The sequence below is a fragment of the Talpa europaea genome (genome assembly GCF_964194135.1).
Source record: "Talpa europaea genome assembly, chromosome: 2".
Classification (NCBI taxonomy): Eukaryota; Metazoa; Chordata; class Mammalia; order Eulipotyphla; family Talpidae; genus Talpa; species Talpa europaea.
The window spans coordinates 112,562,519-112,583,017 of NC_140068.1; the positions used below are offsets into that span (position 1 = coordinate 112,562,519).

At 45.9% G+C, this 20,499-nt stretch overlaps 1 protein-coding gene across 1 annotated transcript in view; it reads left to right on the forward strand.

Annotated features, from left to right (window-relative positions):
• Positions 1 to 20,499, forward strand: part of LOC311188272 (class I histocompatibility antigen, Gogo-OKO alpha chain-like) — a gene marked incomplete at both ends in the record, with an annotated part of 91,009 nt that overhangs the window by 55,917 nt on the left and 14,593 nt on the right. Inside the window, 2 exons of the mRNA XM_084259412.1 lie at positions 49 to 165; positions 445 to 477. Coding sequence (XP_084115538.1) covers positions 49 to 165; positions 445 to 477 — 150 coding nt within the window. The remainder of the gene's footprint in view (positions 1 to 48; positions 166 to 444; positions 478 to 20,499) is intronic.

Here is a 20,499-nt window from a genome sequence, read left to right on the forward strand (position 1 = left end):
TCAGGATAAGGTCTGGGGCTCAGGGTATGATCTTCCCTTCCCTTCCAGTGTCCCCTCAGTCCTCCATCCCCACCGTGGGCATCATTGCTGGCCTGCTTCTCCTTGGAGCTGTGCTCACTGGAGCTGCTGTGGCTGCAGCTGTGATGTGGAGAAAGAAACGCTCAGGTAGGAAAGGAACTGGGGGGATCTTGTCCACTGGGGGCTTTCAAGTCCTAGGGAGAACTTATCCTGCCTGGTTAATGGGAAGTACCATCCACACATACGTGTGGTGCCCAGAGGGCATTTGGTTCAGTCCCCCCTCACCTCCTTTCTTCATTTTTCCCAGTCCTGACCTGGGTCTTTAGTCACAGTTCTGGAAACTTCCCTGTTGAGCAGGATTAAAAGATTCCCTTAGGTCTTCTGACCTGACTGCTTCCTGGTCTCACATGATGTTTCTTCCCACAGGAGGACAAGGAGGAAGCTATACTCAGGCCGCAGGTAAGTGTGGATCAGGGGTTTGATCCCTGAGCCCCTGGGGACAGTGTAAATGGACTCCATGGGGAGTCACCCTCATCAGTCCCTCCTGTGGTCTCATCTCTGACCAGGTTCTGTTCTGTTCTCAACCTGGCTGCGACAGTGCCTAGGGATCTGATGTGTCTCTCAGCCCCTAAGGATCTTTAACAATGAACCTGATGAAGCTTCTGTTCTGCACACCCTGGACAGCAGTGTGATGGTATCACTGTTGTTCTTAACTGTGATATTGAGCCTTTGTTCATATTTTTATTTTTCTATGTCTACATAAGTTGCTATGTCTATAAATAATAATAAATATAAATATAATAAATAAAAAGATTTATTTATTCATGCATACAAGAACTGGGGTACAGGCCACATGCATGGGAGGTGATAAGATTCACCAGAGACAGAGTGGGGAACAGAACAGGCAGACTGATGAAATACACTACTGAGGTGAGCAGCGGGTGAGACAGGAGAGGTCTGCTGCGCCATGTGAGATTTGTGCCCGCCGGTCGGGATCGAACCTGCACTGCAGAGACTGTGGACAGCTTCACAGTACTGCACTGAACCACCAGTACCACCAGGGGAGGCCCGGAAGTCAATTTTTTTTTATACTGTTATATTGTTATAGTTGTGTTGTTTACTTCTGTGGGCCATGACTGCAGTATTGAGATATTTCAGGAGAGAGGCAGGAGAGAGAAGGGGAGAGAAAAACGCCAGAGTAACCCAGAATGAAGACTTACCTGGGGTTTGGAGGCCTCAGGCCTCCTGGCCCCCGGACACCCTTTCCTGCCTTGTACCTGATTGCTGCACTGTGGCCCCGTCCCCTGTAATAGGAGAACAACAAGGAATGTGACCCAGGGGCTCCAGCATACTCAATAGCTGCTGCACAGGAAGGCGCCATAATGCAGAGACCCCTGCGGAGAGAGAGGAAGCACGTTCACACCACACCCCTGACAGCACAGACAGCAACTGTTGGTGGGATAGGCCTGGGCACTGCTGCCGTCACCCCCAGAAAGCCATAAGCAAAGCCAGGAATGGAATCTACAAGCACTTTCACTTTTCAGATCACTGGCCATTGATCTGAGAGAATGGGGGCATCGCACCCTGAAGGGCCCGTTCCCCCATCTCATCTCCAGCTGGCCTTGTTATAATCAGTTACACACAGACAGTCAGAGCAAACAGTCCATGTGAATAGCCCATCACAGTTGCTGCTCCTGGTATCCAGCACCTGAGACTAATTATCAGCTCCTGGCCTCACCCAGACATACACTATCATAGTGAGCTTGCATGAATTCAGCAAGAACAGAGATTATTATGCAGACCTTTTAATTTTGCTTTGTTGGAACTTATAGGAACCTCAGACTGAGAGCTTCTAAAGCCAGGAGTCATGGCTCAGGACCACACCAAGATCTCACCATCAGACTTGGCCTGCGGTACCTGTATCTTTGGGGAAATCCCTCTCGAGTCTCTCAAGACATCTGGGGTTTCTAGCCCTGTCAAGGGGTTGCCTTCTTTACCTTCATGATAGATCCTTTGTACCCCCAAACAGGTGCCAGGTTATTGTTTCCTTATTGGCTCTGAAATCAGTCTGTTTTCTGATAACACTACATTCCAGACAAAGCCTTGATAAAACATCCATATTTCCAATTGTCTATTAAAGGGAGGCGGGAAATAACATTATTAGGTCTATACAAACACACATTTTGAAATTAGAAATCAGAATATTTAGTAAAAATTTTACATTTTGGGGGGAAGAGAGAGAAAAGCAGTTGCTTCAGCTTGCTCATAAAAAGATGTAAGATTTATGAATTAAGTTATGCACTTTTCTTTAGTTTCATGACAATCTGTATTTTTTTTCATAGTGTGAGAGAACTTTGAAAGAATTAATGCACATAGAAAGAAGAGAAGAGAGAACACGGGGAATAACACACCTTAAGTTACCCATCATCTCATGGGTAAACACCCAACCACACAGTCTTGGCTCAAAGTAGGGCCACTTGCAGCCTGAAAGATCTCCCGAGTCTGAGGCGCCTTCAGGTGGGGACCTGGGAAGTGGATGAAAGGAGCCAGCAAGTCTAGGCCAAAAGGAGCAAAATTAAAGTACAAGGCAAGGGAGAGGTGGGTCTCCCCATGGGTCTCTTCCAGGCATCTCCTTCCACGTTTCTAAGTTCCTGGTTCAAGTCCAAAGCCAAGAAGCAAGGCGGCTTCTCCTGTGTGTCTCCGGTGCTCTCTGCACTGACAAACCTTTATGTTCTGAGCAAATTGTCCATCAGAATAGCCAGTCACAGCTGACACCCCTAGTGTCCATCATGAACTTGCCCCAGAACTTGCCGTCAGCCTCCCGGTTATCCTGCCTCTGGTACATCAGAGGACGTCAGTGTCCGGCACTCTTTGGGACATCAGCAGGGCAGAATCTCAGTTTAAAACCAGAGCTTTAGTTCAAAGAAAACAGATCATGAGTCATGTAGCATGTACGTGCAGCCTGAGTGTGCAGGTTCCTATACCAGGTATGGGTCCCTCCTCCCTGGCCCCATCTCAGAAGGACAGAGCTAAGGTAGAGGACAGGGCACTGTCTGTGGTTCTCACCTGCCGCAGACCAGCCTCCGGCAAAATGTTGTGTCGAGTTCCTGAAAGGATGAGACAGCATCGGCGAAAACGGAAGGACTAAGGGGAAGGGGATGAGGTAGTGAGGAGACACTAACACTGGATGACGTGCAAGTATCTTCTGCAGAGAGACTCAGCAGGTCTTTATTTATTCATTTTTAGTAATCAGAAAAAAATGCATTATCATGTGTAAAGCAGAGACAATCAGCGTATTTTATTCCCATGGACTACTGGCTCCTATAGTTTTCAGCTAGATGGTAGCCATCAAGGTTGATAGATAAAAAAACAAACCTAACACTAAAACTTATTATTTCAGCTAGACAATTACCTAAGACAGTGGATAGCCGCCAGTGCATCCCTATCAGCTAAAGCCTAAGCATCAAAAGACTCTTCTATTCACATGGCCTTCAGTCAGAGACCAGCTTCTTCTCAGCTATCAGAACTTTTTGTACCTACAAACTTCTTAACACAGTTAACTTCATTTAAAAACTTTCCTAAGAAACTTCTAAATAAAAAGGAACTTCTAAAAAAGCAAAAGAAGGACTTACTACAATAGTTGTGCCTGATTGCTTGTCAGATATGTACAATAAATCATCTCCCATTGTCAAGTGGGACAAATTGTTTAATAACTAATTTCTAAACAGGTAATTGTCAATGCCAATTGCTTGCAGTATGCTGATAAATATAATTTATTGCCTAATGTACTTTTCTGATAAATTTTTCTCCTTTTATGACCAAGAACAAAAAATAAAGGGATGTCAAATCTTCAGCCCCACGGTGTGAGGCACAAGAAATCTTCAGCCCCACGGTGTGAGGCCCTTTAACTTCGGCCCCAAGGTGTGGGCCCTTTAGCTTCGGCCCCAAGGTGTGAGGCCCTTTAGCTTCGATGCTTGCCAGTATCTTATCTGGCTGGGGCATCAAGGCCTCCTGCAGCACTCACCAGTGTGCTCAAGTGCAAGACCACTCAGGCTCAGGGAACAGCATTGAGCTTTCTTTTCTTTTTTTAAAGATTTATTTAATGATGCACGCTAGAACAGGGGTGTAAGCCAGAGGTGCAGGGGTGAGAGGATTCACCAGAAACAGAGTTGGGAGCATAACAGGCAGACTGAATGAAATACACTGCTGAGGGGAGCAGCGGGCAAGACAAGAGAGGTCTGCTGTGCTATGTGGGTAGCTCCCTGGCCAGCCTGGGATCAAACTCATGTTCCAAAGCTGCAGATAGCTTCACAGTGCTGTGCTTGAACCCTTGCGCCACCAGGGAGTTCAGAGTTTCTTTAACAAACAGGAGAACGGGAAATAAAGAGTTTCTAAGGCCTCCGGGGCCAGCTGTGTCACCTCACATAGTGTCCACAGTGTCCAATAGTCCCAAATTAAGGCTGCCCGTGTGAGGTGGTACAGTCCCGTCAGGGAGGGCCTTGAGCTAGTGGCACAGCCACAAGCACTGGACCAGGATCCAACTCACAGTGGCATTGGGAGGTGCTCCAAGGGGGTGCTCATCTCTGAGGAGACACCCAGCGGGCACAGACACAATCTGAATGCTGGGCTGGATGGGAAGGAGGCAAAGTACCAGGAGGTGGTGTCGGATAGTCAGCAGCAATGAAGGTCTCAAAGGGGACCTTGCTGCTGTAGCCTAAGTGGGCTGCATGCCTTGGGGTGGTGTGGGGGTGACAGAGAGCCTCTGCTGCCAGATTGCCTGCTGCCTTTGTCCATGACACTGATGGGAGCTGGTGGTAAAGTGTTCACCCACTGTCACCCACTGCCACTCCCGCTGCTGGGTGCAGTGGGTACAGCTGTCAGGGTGGCCTGGGCCCTGTTCTCAAGCAGCAGCCTCCTGGAGCCTGCCAGGGTGGGTGGGGTCCATTCAAACCCAGCTGTGTCCCCAGCTCTCATCCCTAGTCCAGTGAGGTGGCCTCAGCAAAGCTGTCTTGTGGCACCCACTGCGGGCGGTCTTGGTGCTGCCCAGAAGCAGCTCCTCTGGGGGGCAGGGGAGTGGGAGCCTAAGCCCTAGGGGCTCCTGTGCTTAACCCTGGCTTGCTCTGGGGGAGGGGCCCTCAGAAGGCTGCCTGCCCCCTGACAGGAAACCCCCCTCTGCCACCCCCTCTCAGGCTGTGCCCACCAGCTCCCACCTGCACATGCAGGTGCCAGGGCAGGAAACCCCCACTGCTGCTGCCAGCCCTTTCAGATTCCTGTTCCAACTGGCCTCTGGCTGTGCCCACAGGGGCAACCCCACCAACAAAGCCTGCATGTGCCACCACTCAGGGGGCAGGAAAGAGTTGGGTAAGCCGTAGGGGTCTGGAGTTAGTGTCACACACTATACCATTATACACAAACATATACATTCACATGTATCTATTAATGCCTTTAGTAAATTTTACTTGGAAAATTTGTGTTGTGAATTTGTATCAAATGAGTGAGAAATCCAGGCCCTGCACATCTCTACTTCACAGTCTGAAATGTTGGGTGGCATCCTGACCCCTCTATCTCATAACCCAGATGTCACATTAGGAAATGCTATAAAGTCCATCTCTAAATATATCCAGCTCCAGCGACTTCCTATTATTTTCCTGATCACAGCCCATAAAGCTACCGAATTTTCCATCTTAGAATCTGTGCATGTTTCCTGCATTTATCTTCCCACCTCTCACCCTGCACTGTTGATTCCACACAGCAGCCAGACTGGGGCTTCTAAAGAGAAGTTGCAACATGTCACGCTCTGTCCAGAAAGGTCCAGGATTGATAAGACATCTTACTCAGAGAAAAGATTATGAATTCCAAACCAATCTGCAGTCAAGCTAAATATTTGGCAATTATTTTCTTTTATAGAAAAGTATAGTTTTTTCATTTTAAAACATAGCAAAAGCACAGTGTATCAGTTTAGTTAAAAATCCAGTAGCCAAATATACAACTTAGGCATGAAGTTTCCCTTTGTAAATACATTTAGAATCACACAATTCTACGCTTACTACATAATGGTTTTAAATAAAAACCATCAAAATCTTTAGTGAAGAATTCCCACATCAGGATTTGAATCATTGTAGTATGGATATTTTTTAGAAATTCCAGCTTATTTCTTGATCAGTAACCATGTAACATTTGACAATGTCCCCAGAGAAGAAGCTTCTTGCATGTGGGGAGATGACAGTGTCATCACACCTGCTAGGAAGTGGGTCACTTGCATAGTCACTACTAGATTCTGTCAGACCTGCTGTCATGCTGAGGTTTCCCCATGAACAAAGTACGACAAGTGGTCACTGCCGGACCCACATGGAAGACGGAGCTCACTCCTGACACCAGGCACCACCTGAATCCTGTATTTGTGTTTCCTTGTTATGGTGCTGAGCCTTGGTGTTATTAAACACAATGAGTTTTCCTTAATGAATGTGGTGGGTTAAAGCAAAAGAATATAACCTGGTCCCCTCAATCATTTACTTTCTCTCCACCTTTTTAAAAATTATTGATGGGACACTATAAGTTACAGGTTCACTGGCTGGAAAGACACAGTCATCTCTTAGGTCACCCCTGGTATTTACGCAGGAGGTTGGTTTCCCTTGGTCTCTCAGCATGACCATCCCTCAGCAGGGCTCTCAATGTGGAGTTTCAGACACTACCATTGCTATGTCCCATGGCTGGGTATAGGTTATTTTCCCTCATTAAAAATATTTAATAATTGGGTGATAATCTGCTCGGCCTTTGTAACTTCTCCTTGGAATAACTTAATTTTTTAAAACATTTATTTATTTATTTACTTATTAAAGATTTATTTATTTATTTATACAAGCGCTGGGTACAGTCAGAAGTGCGGGAGGGTGAGAGAATTCACCAGAGCCAGAGCTGGGAGCAGAGCAGGCAGAAAGACCGAAGCACACTGCTGAGGGGAGCAGCGGGCAGCAGGAGAGGTCTGCTCGCCATGTGGGACTTTCCTCCAGTGGCCGGGGAGCAGCCAGGGATAGAACCGGCACTGCAGAGGCTGCGGGCAGCTTTGCAACCCAACGCTCAACCGCTGCACCACTGTGGAGGCCCTAATTTTAATTTTTTACCATTCCCTGCTGGCTGCTGTGCTTTTCTTCTGTCTCCTTCTTCACATAACTGTGGGCCTTTCCCTTCAAAAGAGAAAGAATTTTTGAATGAGCCCCCAATTCTATCCCACAATGTAAAATATTGTCCTCAGTTGTAGTCAAAGAAGAGATGAAGGTGTGTATGGTGATCTGAGCCATTAATAAATGGCCTTAAGATTTGAAGATACGAAAATCCCCATCATGAATGGAAACTGTCCAGTAATTGATGGAGATGTACACCCTAAATAAGCCAGCTTGTGGGATGAAACATCATGTGAGACCAGGGAGTAGTCGGGTCAAAAGTCCTAAAGTAATTTCGAATCCTGCACCGCAGGATAGTTTCCAGAAATGTGACTAAAGACCCAGGTCAAGACCGGGCGTGCAGGGGAGCACGTCCCCGCATTGGCATTTTAGAACAGGGACCTTTCTTCAGTAAAGACTGCTTGAAACCAGCAGAAGGCTCCCGGAGGAGCCAGAGGTGAGCTGGAAATTTCGCCCAAGATGCCAGCCAGTACCAGCAACACAGTGTCCCAATGCACAAGGCAAATTAGAAAATAGGCAGAAGGGAGTAGAAAAACCACATGCAACCCAGCAACTCCTCAGGAAAAAAGCACACCACAAAAAGAAAACCACTCGCCAGATTGCAATGACAGTAACTTGGAAGAACTTCTGAGCCTTCCAGAAAGAGAATTTAAAACTGCCATGATTAAAAAACTGACAGAAGTAATAAAGGAAAACAATGATAAGGGAAAAATAATCAACAATCAGAAGAATGAAATTGAGTCCCTAAAGAGGGAAGTAAAAGAAATGCAGGAGATCAAAGAATTAATGGAGGCACTAAAGAACTCTGGGAAAAGCAATGAAAGCAGAATAGATGAAATGGAAGAACAAAAAATACTCTTGAAGACACAGAAATAAAAAGAACCAAAACAGAAAAGGAAAGAGAAGTACAAAGGAAAAAGAATGAAAAAAGACTTTGGGAACTATCTGACTCCATGAGGAAAGGAAATATAAGAGTTATAGGAATCCCAGAAGGAGAGGAGAGAGATGTAGAAACAGAGAAAATATTCAAGGAAATAATTGAAGAGAAATTCCCAAACGTGAAGAAGGAGCTGAAAATTGATATACAAGAGCAAGAAGAACACCAAACTTCCATGACGAAAGGGAAAACATAGCAAGACACATAATAGTAAAGTTCCCAAGAATCCAAGACAAGGAAAAAATAATGAAGCTGACAAGAGGAAAGAAACAGAAAACATTCAAAGGAAAAACAATCAGACTGACATCAGACTTCTCCAAAGAAACTCTATGGGCAAGGAGAGAGTGGAGGGACATAGTCAACAGACTCCAAGAAAACAGATGCCAACCAAGAATACTCTATCCTGCAAAGCTCTCCTTCCTCTATGAAGAAAGAATAAGGACCTTCCCAGACAAACAGAAACTCTGGAATTTCATTATGACTAAACCCCCCTCCAAAAAAATACTACAAGGAATCCTAAAGCCAGAACCTCAGAGGGACGAATAACAATGAAAGAAGGCCAAAAAAAAAGTTATTAAAAGAATAAATAAATAAAATCAAAGGAAAGACAAACACAATGGCAAATACAGATGCTAACATATCAATATTAACTCTAAATGTAAATGGACTAAACTCTTCAATAAAAAGACACAGAGTCACAGGCTGGATTAAGAAACAAAACCCAATCTTTTGCTGTCTCCAGGAAACACATTAAGCTACAAAAGATAAAAATAGACTCAAAGTTAAAGGATGGAAAACAATCCTACAAGCAAATGGACCAAAAAAGAAAGCAGGAACAGCTATACTTATATCAGATAAAACAGATTTCAAACTCAAAAAGATAAAAAGAGACCCCAACGGTCACTACATTATGATCAAGGGGACAATACTTCAAGAAGAAATAACACTCATTAACATATATTCACCAAACGAAGGAGCACCAAAATATATTAGACAACTATTGTCATCTCTGATAACAGACATCAGAGAAAACACATACGTAGTGGGAGACTTCAACAACCACTATCAACAATGGATAGATCAACAAGACAAAAATAAGTAAAGACACTAAAGCTCTAAATAAGGATCTGGAGCACTTGGGCTTAACAGACATCTATAGAACACTAAACCCAAAAAAATCTGAGTACACATTTTCTCAAGCGCACAAAGATCATTCTCCAAGATCCATCACATACTGGGACACAAGACAAACATCAACCAAGATTGATGGCAGATAAACCAAGATTGAAATCATACCAACCATCTTTTCTGACCATGAAGGCATCAAACTAGAAATAAACCATAAAAAGAAGGCAAGGAACTCTCCTACCTCATGGAGATTGAAAACCACACTACTGCAAGACCACTGGACTAATGAGGAGATCAAAGAAGAAATTAAAAAATTCTTTGAATTGAATGACAAGGAGGACACCAATTTCCTAAATGTATGGGATGCACCAAAAGCAGTAATAAGAGGCAAATATATAGCAATAGAGGCTCACATCAAGAAACAAGAAAGAACTCAAAGAAACAACCTAATCTTGAAGCTCAAAGATCTACAAAAAGAACAACAAAAAAACCCAAAAACCAGTAGAAGAAATGAAATGATAAAAACCAAAGCAGAAATAAATGAAATCAAAACTAAAAAAATAATCCAAAATCAATGAAACCAAGAGCTTGTTCTTTGAAAAAATCAATAAAATAGACAAACCCCTCACCAGGCTCACAAAGGAAAAAAGGGAGAAAGCACAAATAAACAGGATCATAAATGAAAGAGGAGAAATCACAACAGACACAGCAGAAATCAAAAGAATAATCAGTAACTACTATGAACAGTTATATGGAAACAAGTTCAACAATTTAGAGGAGATGGACAAATTCCTACAACTCCACAATCGCCCAAAGCTAGATAAAGAAGAAATAGAACACCTAAACAGACCAATTACAAGCAGCGAAATTGAAATGGTAATCAAAAACCTCCCCAAAACAAAAGCCAAGGACCTCATGGATTTACAAATGAATTCTACCAAACATTCAGAGATGAATTAGTGCCTATCCTTCACAAACTCTTCCAAAAAATTGAGAAGGAAGGGATAACACCAAACACGTTCTATGAAGCCAACATTACACTAATACCAAAACCGAACAAGGACAACACAAAAAAAGAAAACTACAGGCCAATCTCCCTAATGAACACTGATGCAAAAATCCTCAATAAAATTTTAGCTATCAGAATCCAACAATGTATCCATAAGATAATTCACCACGACCAAGTAGGATTCATGCCAGGGACACAAGGATGGTTCAACATCTGAAAAACAATCAACGTTATCCAACACATCAACAAAAAGAAATATAAAAACCATATGATAATATCAATAGATGCTGAGAAAGCTTTCGACGAAGTGCAACACCCATTCATGATAAAAGCCCTTGAAATTCTTGGGATACAAGGAACATACCTCAACATCATAAAAGCCATCTATGACAAGCCAACAGCCAGTATAATTCTCAATGGTGAAAAGCTGAAAGCAATTCCATGAAGATCTGGAACAAGATAAGGATGTCCACTCTCACCACTGCTTTTCAATATAATACTGGAAGTCCTAGCCAGAGCAATAAGACAAGAGGAAGACATACAAGGAATCCAAATAGGAAAAGAAGAAGTCAAACTATCACTATTTGCAGATGATATGATAATATACATAGAGAACCCCAAAAACTCTACAGAAAAACTAATTCAACTCATCAATCAGTTCAGTAAAGTGGCAGGATACAAAATCAACACGCAAAAGTCAGTAGCCTTCCTATACACAAACAATAAATCTGAAGAAGAAGAAATCAAAAAAACCATCCCTTTTATTATCGAAACACCATGACATGACGATTCACACAGAGGTGACTGGACAGAATATAGACGGAGCACACGGAACCCGGAACCATGGAGAGAGGAAAGGAGAGAAATGATAGCACAGAGTAGAGGCTCAGATGAAGACAGGAGGGAAGACGGAGAGTAGAAGGAATCTAGAGCCAAGTGCAGAGGAAAGGAGACAAATGATAGTTCATGGAGAAGGTTCAGATGAAGAATGGGGGTGCCCGGGGGCTGCACTAGATGTAAAGAAGCCCATTAGAATAACCCCCTCAGAGCCCCGGGTAACACTCGCTGTGGGGGATCATCTGATTGATTTCTTGGTGGACACTGGAGTGACATTCTCAGTTCTGAATTCTAAATTGACGAAAGTGAGCAAAGAGACCGCAGCAGTCACTGGGATCACAGGAAGGCCACAACAGAAAGCCTTCCTACAACCTCTGGAGTGCCGCCTGGGCACCACACAGCTCCAGCACAGCTTCCTCTACATGGAAGAGTGTCCAATCCCTCTGCTTGGTCATGACCTTTTAAGTAAGCTTAACGCATGAATTATGTTCTCACCCAAAAATCTGAGGTTTCACCTACAGGTACTTCCAGAGCATGCTCTGCAGTTCCAGATGTTATTTACGCAAGATGTTCCACCAAAAGGTGAAGTTTTACCTTTAGAAATCGTTGAATGAGTAAGTAAATGGGTATGGGCTGGTGGGACCCCAGGATATGCGAAAAATGCAGAGCCTGTAAAGATAGAAGTGATTGAAGGGGGCCTCCCTGGTGGCGCAGCATGTTGAGCGCTGAGCTGTGAAGCTGTCCGCAGCCTCTGCAGCACTGGGTCTATTCCTGGCCGGCCAGGGAGATGCCCACATGGCGGGGCAGGCCTCTCCTGCCTCGCCCACTGCTCCCCTCAGCAGTGTATTTCAGTCTCTCTGCCTGTTCTGTTCCCCTCTCTGTCTCTGGTGAATCCTCTCACCATCCCTCGCTTCTGCCCTGTACCCCAGTTCTTGTATAAAAATAAATAAATCTTAAAAAAAAAAAGAAGTGATAGAAGGGAACAAAACCCCAAGGAGGAAGCAATACCCCTTAAAGGAGGAGGCCTTGAGGGGAACTGAGCCAGTGTTAAAAAGATTCCTTCAATCTGGACTCATTCGGCTCTGCCGCTCACCGTACAACACTCCGATGTTGCCAGTGAGAAAACGCCATACAGGCGAGTACCATTTTGCCCAAGATTTAAGTGCCATCAATGACATTGTCCAGGATTTATATCCCAACTGTGCCTAATCCCTACACCTTATTAACTGCTATACCTGGTGACTTTGGGTAGTTTTCCATATTAGATCTTAAGGATGCCTTTTTCTGTGTCCCAATAGATGTTCAGGATCAACTGCTTTTTGCCTTTGAATGGCAAGACCCTAAGTCCAAGAGCACCCTCCAGTATTGCCGGACTGTGCTTCCACAGGACCTCCCTGGTGGTGCAAGGGGGAAAGACCAACCTATGAAGCTATCAACAACCACTGCAGCAGGAGTTCTAGCCCCAGCCAGGGAGTTACCCACATGGCACAGCAGACCTCTCCTGACTCGCTCGCTGCTCCCCTCAGCAGTGTATTTCAGTCAGTCTGCCTGTTCTGTTCCCCACTCTGTCTCTGGTGAATCCTCTTGCCCCCCACACCTCTGGCCTGTACCCCAGTTCTTATATGCATAAATGAATCTTTAAAAAAAAGAGTTACAGGTATCCCAGAAGGTGAGGAGAGAGACCAAGACACTGAGAAACTATTCAAGGAAATTAAGCATGGAGTTTGGTAATTGCATCACCATTGCTTCATTAACTATTAAAAAAATAGCAACTTTAGTCATGTAAGATGTTAACAAAGTGGAATTGGTGTGGGATAAACAAGAACTGTACTACCTTTGTAACTTTTCTGTAAATTTAACAGTATTCTTTAAGTGTTATTATTTTTTTTAATGTCCTCAATACTAAATAGGCTGTAGAAGGAAACAATGATCTACTTTCCTGTTTTCCCAGGTTTTGTTATCCAGGGACTGGAGAGAGGGGTCCTGGGAGAAAAGTTGGAAACCTCACACACAGGGCAGGCTCCAGAGTCTCCTCTCCTCTGAGCCCTGCTGCTCTGACTCCTCACAGAGCATCTCACCCCAGGACGCCGCCCTCCAGGACCCCCAACTCTGCCCACCTCAGCCCCCGCCCCTTCCTGGCGGCTCCACCAGAATCCGGACCAGCGCGGCAGCGCCCCCGTGTGGCCACAGGGCTGAGCACAGGAGACCAGAGCTGCCCTTTCTCCTGCTCAGCCAGGCCCTCCCCAGGCTCCCTGGGCCCCCAGCGGCAGGACAGGGATCTGCACACAAGGGGGCGCCCAAGTCTGTGTCAGTGTCAGTGTCCTTATTTTTAGTTTCCAGTGGACATGACAACTGGTTCCTAGGTTCTGGGAAAATCCCCAAATATAAAGGTTGCCTAAGTCTGTTGGGATGGAAACTTAGATTCCAGGGTCCCTGTAATTTGTTTCTGCTTCTGCTTCCAAGGACGAAAGCCCCTCCTCCTGGGATCACCTGACATTCTCCATCCTTTGGATCAGGGGAGGGGCCCAGGAGAATCCCCAGGACACTGACTAGGAGGATGGGGAGACTCCTGGAAAAGAAAGCAGAGGATGGAAATGGGGGCTTTAGGAGACAGAGGTGGAAAGAGGTGCGGGGGAGCCAGAGAGGACCGGGCAGGGAAGGGGCAGCATGGGGGACACCGTGGGGGGAAGGTCTGTGTGGGTGACACGGGCTCTCACTGGGGAGCTGGAGCATCTGTCTCACCTGGGGGGATGCAGCAGTGCTGGCCTGTGACTGCCCAGGGAACTGCGCACATCTGGGGCCTTGCCCGTCCTTGCAGGGCTGGTGTCACCCACACACATGCACATGCTGGTGATAGAGAGGACTGTAACAGGGGGCCCCCAGGGGAGGGTCCAGGTTCCTGCCCCACCCAAGGAGGGTGAAGCTGAGCAGGGAGAAGCAGCTGGAGAGGAGGCTGAGGAGGAAGGAAGCAGGATGGAGCCAGAAGGAAACCTGCGAGAGGCACATGGGGCAGAGACACGTGAAGAAGCTGCACTTGCTTCTTGGCCTTGGACTGGTTAACACAGACGTGGGTGAGAAATCCATGTGGAGGTGACAGTGGCAGCTCCTATCTTGATTTTGCTCTTTTCCTTCCATACTTGTCAGCCTGTCCACCCCTTTTCTATGGGTCCCCGCCAGGAGGTGATTTAGACTGTGACAGGTTTTCACGCCCTGTTTTGGGCCAACCCTGTTTGGCTGAACATTTACCCACAAGGGGATGGTGACTTTGGTGCTTGATTTGGAAACTTTATTCTTTCCTTTTTCTTTGTTGCACACTAATTGCACTTAAGCTCCTTTCCATTAAAGTTCTTACATGTTTTGTCTTGATGCTGCAGTTGGCAGAGAGATGGGGGAGATAGATAGTTAAGGGGAGTCCTCCTCCTCTTCCAGAACATCCCCGTTCAGTTCCCCAATGCTGGGGTGGCAGGGAGATTCAGGGAGCCAAGAGGAGGGCAGAGCAAGCTTGTGCCACCCTGAAGGTCCAGCCCTGGGGGCTGATTCTGGGGCTCCAGGGCCCCACTCCCTGCAGACAGTTGAGTCAGCCCTGCTCACAGCTCCAGGCTGCTGACAGCCCCTCTGTGCTGTGACCCTGCAGACACTGCTCTGGGGATAGTGTGAAAAATTAATGAACAGCAAAATTAAATGAAATCTTAAAACACTAGGAACAATTTTTTAAATTCAGGTTCATTTTGAAGGACACTTGTCTTCTATCAGGACCTTGACTGTCATGTGACTTACTCAGTCTCCACTATTTCTTGTAAGAAAACAGCCAATGATCACTTTATTGCCTTAATTTTTTTAATAGTTTTTTTTAAAGTTTTTTTTTATTATAGAGGCATGTTATTTATTTATTTATTTATTTTTTGTTTATACATGCACTGGGTACAGTCAGAAGCGCGGGAGGGTGAGAGAATTCACCAGAGCCAGAGCAGGGAGCAGAGCAGGCAGAAGGACCGAAGTACACTGCTGAGGGGAGCAGCGGGCGGCAGGAGAGGTCTGCGCGCCATGCGGGACCCTCCTCCGGTGGCCGGGGAGCAGCCGGGGATCGAACCGGCGCCGCCGAGGCCGCGGGCAGCTTCGCAACCCAGCGCTCAACCGCTGCGCCACCGGGGAGGCCCTTTTTTTAATAGTTTGTACCAATCACTTCATCCTTTGCACCTAAAACAAAGATCTGGCAACTCGCAGTCTCCGAGGGGGAGGCAGCAGGAGGGGCCTCACTCAGACTCAGAGGCTCCTGCTCTGGGTCTCAGGAGGCTGTGATGGGGAAGAGATGTTGGCGGATCTGAAGGGCCGTGATCAGCGTGGAAGTGTTAGGGGGAAAAGGATGTCCCAAAGCTAATTCCATACAGGCTTTGTGGACTCCACCCCCACCCCAGGTCAAAGCCAAAGACACTGGGAACTCCAAATCCCATCACCACCAAAGGGAAGGTGGCTGGGACCTGAGGGTGGGGTTAAGCAGCCAGGTGGATATAAAAGGCAGACACGTGGGCTTTGGGGCCCCCCATTTTTGGCTCTCCGCCAGCTCGCAGCATCCGGCCAGCTCTGAGAGTGACTTTGGGTTTCCAGGTTGTCGGATCGGGTAGGACGCATTAAAGACTTTATTTCCCTATTTTCTCCCTGAGTTGTGCATTTTTCCTTATTTCCTTTTCTCTTGTAAATAAACCTTTTATTAACCTTTTGTGTGTGTCTGTAGTAGAGTATTCATAAGTCCCTTTAAAGCGCGCGGGTGAGGACCCGCAGCCAGGAACCCGTTTAATATCGGGGTTGCTCTATAACAGAAGGATCATCCCTTCCCCAGGCGTGGGCAGCCAGAGCCCACTCTCTGCTTCTGGGAACAGGCCTGAGAACTTCTCTCTAAATACACCCCAGGTGAGCCTGATGGCACAGACTTGCAGTCAGGCATTTGGGGTCCCCAAGCCCAATGCATGCTGGTACCCAGGAACATACGCCACAGGGTGCTGGGGTCACAGAGAACCACGTGACCCCGCCCTGGAGGCCCTGCAGCCTGGGGTGTGTGAGGAGAGAAGGGCTGCAGTAGCTGCCTAGAGGGGGCCAAGGCAGAGCTGGAGAGTTTCCTTCCACAGCAGGAAGAGGACATGGGAGCTGGGTCTTGAAAGCCAGAAGTGGGCACAGGAATAGAAGTGGCTCAGGGAGCTGATGGAAGGCCGACTATGTGACCTCAGCAGTTACTTTCTCTGTGTGACCTCGGGGATTCCTCCCCAGCACTCTGTGAATTGGGAATTGATACTGTCCTGACACCCCTCCCCCACATTCCCCTTCAGAAACAAGGGCATGGAGACTGAGGGGTTATGGCAGTGCCCAGCTCAGAACCCCAGCCACCTGGCTAATGTCTGGCCTCCCGCCTGACACCATCCTGCAAACTGACCAGGGGACCAAGGAGGCAGTGACCCTGGAGCCCTCACCACCCGCTCCAGATATCACACATTTCTGGGCTGGATTTGACTAAAGACAAACGAGCAGTAGTAACTCATCATGTCATCACCCTTTATGGAAATGAATTGAACTCACCAAAGAAAAAGACACAGAGTAACTGGTTGTACCAAAAAATAAAACCCAACTTTATGCTGTCTCCAGGAGACTGGATCAAAACAGTTCTTGGGAAAAACACAAGAAAATGGGGCACCCCCAAAATTGCAGGGTCTGCCATTTAAGATAAAATAAGCTTCCAGCAAAAAAGCTAACAAGAGACAGAGATGAACATCATACGATTAAGGAATCCTACATCAGGAAGACATAACACTCATCAATACACATGCACCAAGCAAAGGAGCAGCAAAATACATAAGGCAACTATTAACAAATCTGAAAACATATATTGGCAGCAACACAAGAGTGGTAAAGAAATTCAACACCCCACTTTCATCAAGGACACACCACCTGACAGAACTCCGGGAAACTATATCTTTAAGTGAGAAATTAGACAATCTGGGCTGAGTAGATATTTATAGGGTGCTACACTCCAAAAAGCTAAATAATATTCTTGTCAGGTGCACCTGGAATAGCCTCCAGAATACATCACTTGTTGGGTCACATAACAAGTGTCACAAATTCATGATGACTGAAATCATATAAGTATCTCTCTGATCACAATGGTATCAAACTTGAAGAACTATAAAAGGAAACCGGGGGAAAAATAACATGTGAAGATTGAACAACACACTACCAAATCACTCTTGGGTTAAGAAGGAAAGCAACCAAGAAATTTAAAAATACCTTGAGACAAATGACAACCTATTAGTGGGCACAGCACTAGCAGCACTAAAAGGAGAATATAGAGCAATACAGGCCACACCTAGAGTCAAGACAGAGCTCAGGTAAAGAATCTAAACAGCTAGAAAGAACAAATGAAACCAAGAAACAGTAGAAGGAAAAAAATATTAAAGCATAAATAAATGACAGAGAAATCAAAAACAAATTAAAAAAAATCAATGAAACCAAAATATGGTTCTTTGAAAAAAATAAACAAAATAGACAAGTATTTTACTACACTTTCAAGGAGGAAAAAAGGAAAAAAAAAATTAATAAATAGAATAAGAAACAAAAGGGAAGAAGTTACAACAGACACATTAGGATACAAAAGGTCATAATACCAAATCTATATGTCGATAAGTTGAATAACCTCAAATAGCCTTGAAGGAAGCGACAAATTCTTAGAAGTATACAACCTTCTGAGACCGAGTCAGGAAGATTCAGAACAAAGCAACTACAAGCAAAGACACTAAAACATGAATCAAAAGTTTCCTGAAAATCAAAGTCCAGGACCAGACATTTTCAGTCACTTCTACAAACCCTTTAAAGATGAACTAACACCTGACTTCTCAACTCTTCAAAAAAACAGAGGAAGAGGGAATGCTGCCATCACATCTCATAAGCCCAACATTCCCTTGATACCAAAAGCAGAGAAGGACATCACACAAAAAAGAAAGCTACAGACCAATCCCTGATGAACATAGATGCAAACACCCTCAACAAGACCTTAGCAAACCAAATTCAATTACACATGAAAAAGGATCACACGTCATGACTGAGTGGGGTTTATCTTAGCAACACAAGGATGGGTCAACATTTGAAAAAAATCAATTAGATTTCCGCTCACACCAGTAAAAATGTCTATTATCAAAAGTCAAGAAATAAATTCTGTGAGGAACAAGGGTTAAAGGACCCTTGTGCACTATTGGTTGGATGTAACTGGTGCAGCCATTTGGGAAAACAATACGGTGGTTTTCAAAAAAATAAAAAAGAATTGCAATATGATCCAGTATTTCCACCTCTGGATATTGACCTGATGAATAAGAAAACACTTATTCAAAATGAGACAGGGCCCCTATTTTCATTGCAGTGCTATTTACAATTGCCAAATAGGGAACAACCCAAGTTCTAAAGAACAGATGAAAGGATTAACAAAATATGATTGACATATATCATACACACGCATAATGGAATAGTACTCAGATACTGCAAAAAAGAAGAAATCTCGCCATTTTCAACAATGTGGATAGAATTTCAGGGAATTATGCTATATCAAATTGAGAAAGACCGATACCATAGGATTGGACTCATTTGTGGACTATGAAGCAATCAACAACCACAACAAAATGGCAGTCACCAGAGGGGACGGAGGGCGGAGGGAATATCTTGGTGAAGGATTGTGATTGGACTTTTGCTAGTGGGTATGTGTGAAATATACAGTTGCCTGCTGAGAAGCTCTACACCTCACATCTGTGCAGTGTGTAAATTAATGTTACCTCAATTAAAAAAAGAAGAAAAAGCTTCACCCAGCCTGCTCCCCAGTCAGAGCCCTCCACCTGATGAGGCCTGGGAAGATAGGACAGGACTGTGCTGTCCTCGGGAGCCCCCTGCATCTCCAAGGAGCCACTTCTCACCTGTGCTGCCCCAGCTTGGCCTGAGCCCCCTCTCTCTCACCTGGAGACACAGACTAGAGTCTTCTGCCACCTGGGAGTTGAACCAGGCCCTGGTCTGCTTACAGCGTTGAATAATTTCTCTCTCTCTCTCTCTCTTTTTTAAAGATTTATTTATACAAGAACCGCGGTGCAGGCCAGATGCACGGGAGGGTGAGAGGATTCACCAGGGACAGAGTGGGGAACAGAACAGGCAGACTGAAACACACTGCTGAGGGGAGCAGCGGGCAAGACAGGAGAGGTCTGCCGTGCCACTGCAGAGGCTGTGGACAGCTTCACAGCACTGCACTCAACTGCCTGCACCACCAGTGATGCCCTAATTTCTCATTTTTACAACCATTTCCTGATCGCTGCTGTGCTTTTCTTCTGTCACCTTCTTCACATAACTGTGGTCTCTTTCCTTCAAAGGAAGAATGCGCCTCCAATTCTACCCCACAATATAAATTATTGTCCATAGTTGAAGTCAAAGAAGAGATGAATGTCTGTATGGTGAGCTGAGCCTTAAAATAAGTGGCCTTAAGATTTGAAGACACGAAAATCACCACCATGAATGGAAACTGAATGGCTTCATCAACAGTATCCCCAGGGCCTCAGGGATCAAACCCCTGATCCACACTTAACCTGCAACCTTAGTGTCACTTCCTCCTTGTCTTCCTGTGGGAAGAATCATCATGTGAGACAAGGGAGGAGTCAGCCAATGCAATCTTAAAGGAATCTTCTAATCCTGGAATACTGTGACTAAAGACCCAGGTCAGGACTGGGAAAAATGAAGAAAGGAGGTGAGGGGGGACTGAACCAAATGCCTTCTGGGCAACACACGTGTGTGGATGGTACTTCCTGTTAACCAGGCAGGGCAAGTTCTCGTGGGACATGAAAGCCCCCAGTGGACAAGATCCCCCAGTCCCTTCCCTACCTGAGTGCTTCTTCCTCCACATCACAGCTGCAGCCACGGCAGCTCCAGTGAGCACAGCTCCAAGGAGAACCAGGCCAGCAGTGATGCCCGCGGTGGGGATGGAGGGCTGAGGAGGGGCACTGGAAGGGAAGGGAAGGGGAGACCCCAGTCCTTAGTCTGACCCTTAGAAGTTCTCAGAGGGTTCCTGATTCTCCTGAGAAGAGGCTCAGTGCCCAAGTCCCCCTAGTTACCCTATCTCAAAATAAGGGGCTCCAGCAGCCCCTCATGCTGCACATGACACCTGTATCTCTGCTCCTCTCCAGAAGGCACCACCACAGCCACCCACTTCCAGTAGGTTCCATCCCTCAAGCCTGGTCTCCACCAGCTTCATGTCCTGGGCCAGGTCAGGGTAATGTTCACAGGGTAGAAGCCCAGGGCCCAGCACCCCAGGGTGATGTCATGCTCAGAAATGGGGTGCTGGGTCACACGTGCCCTTTGGGGGCCTGAGTGGGAAGAAT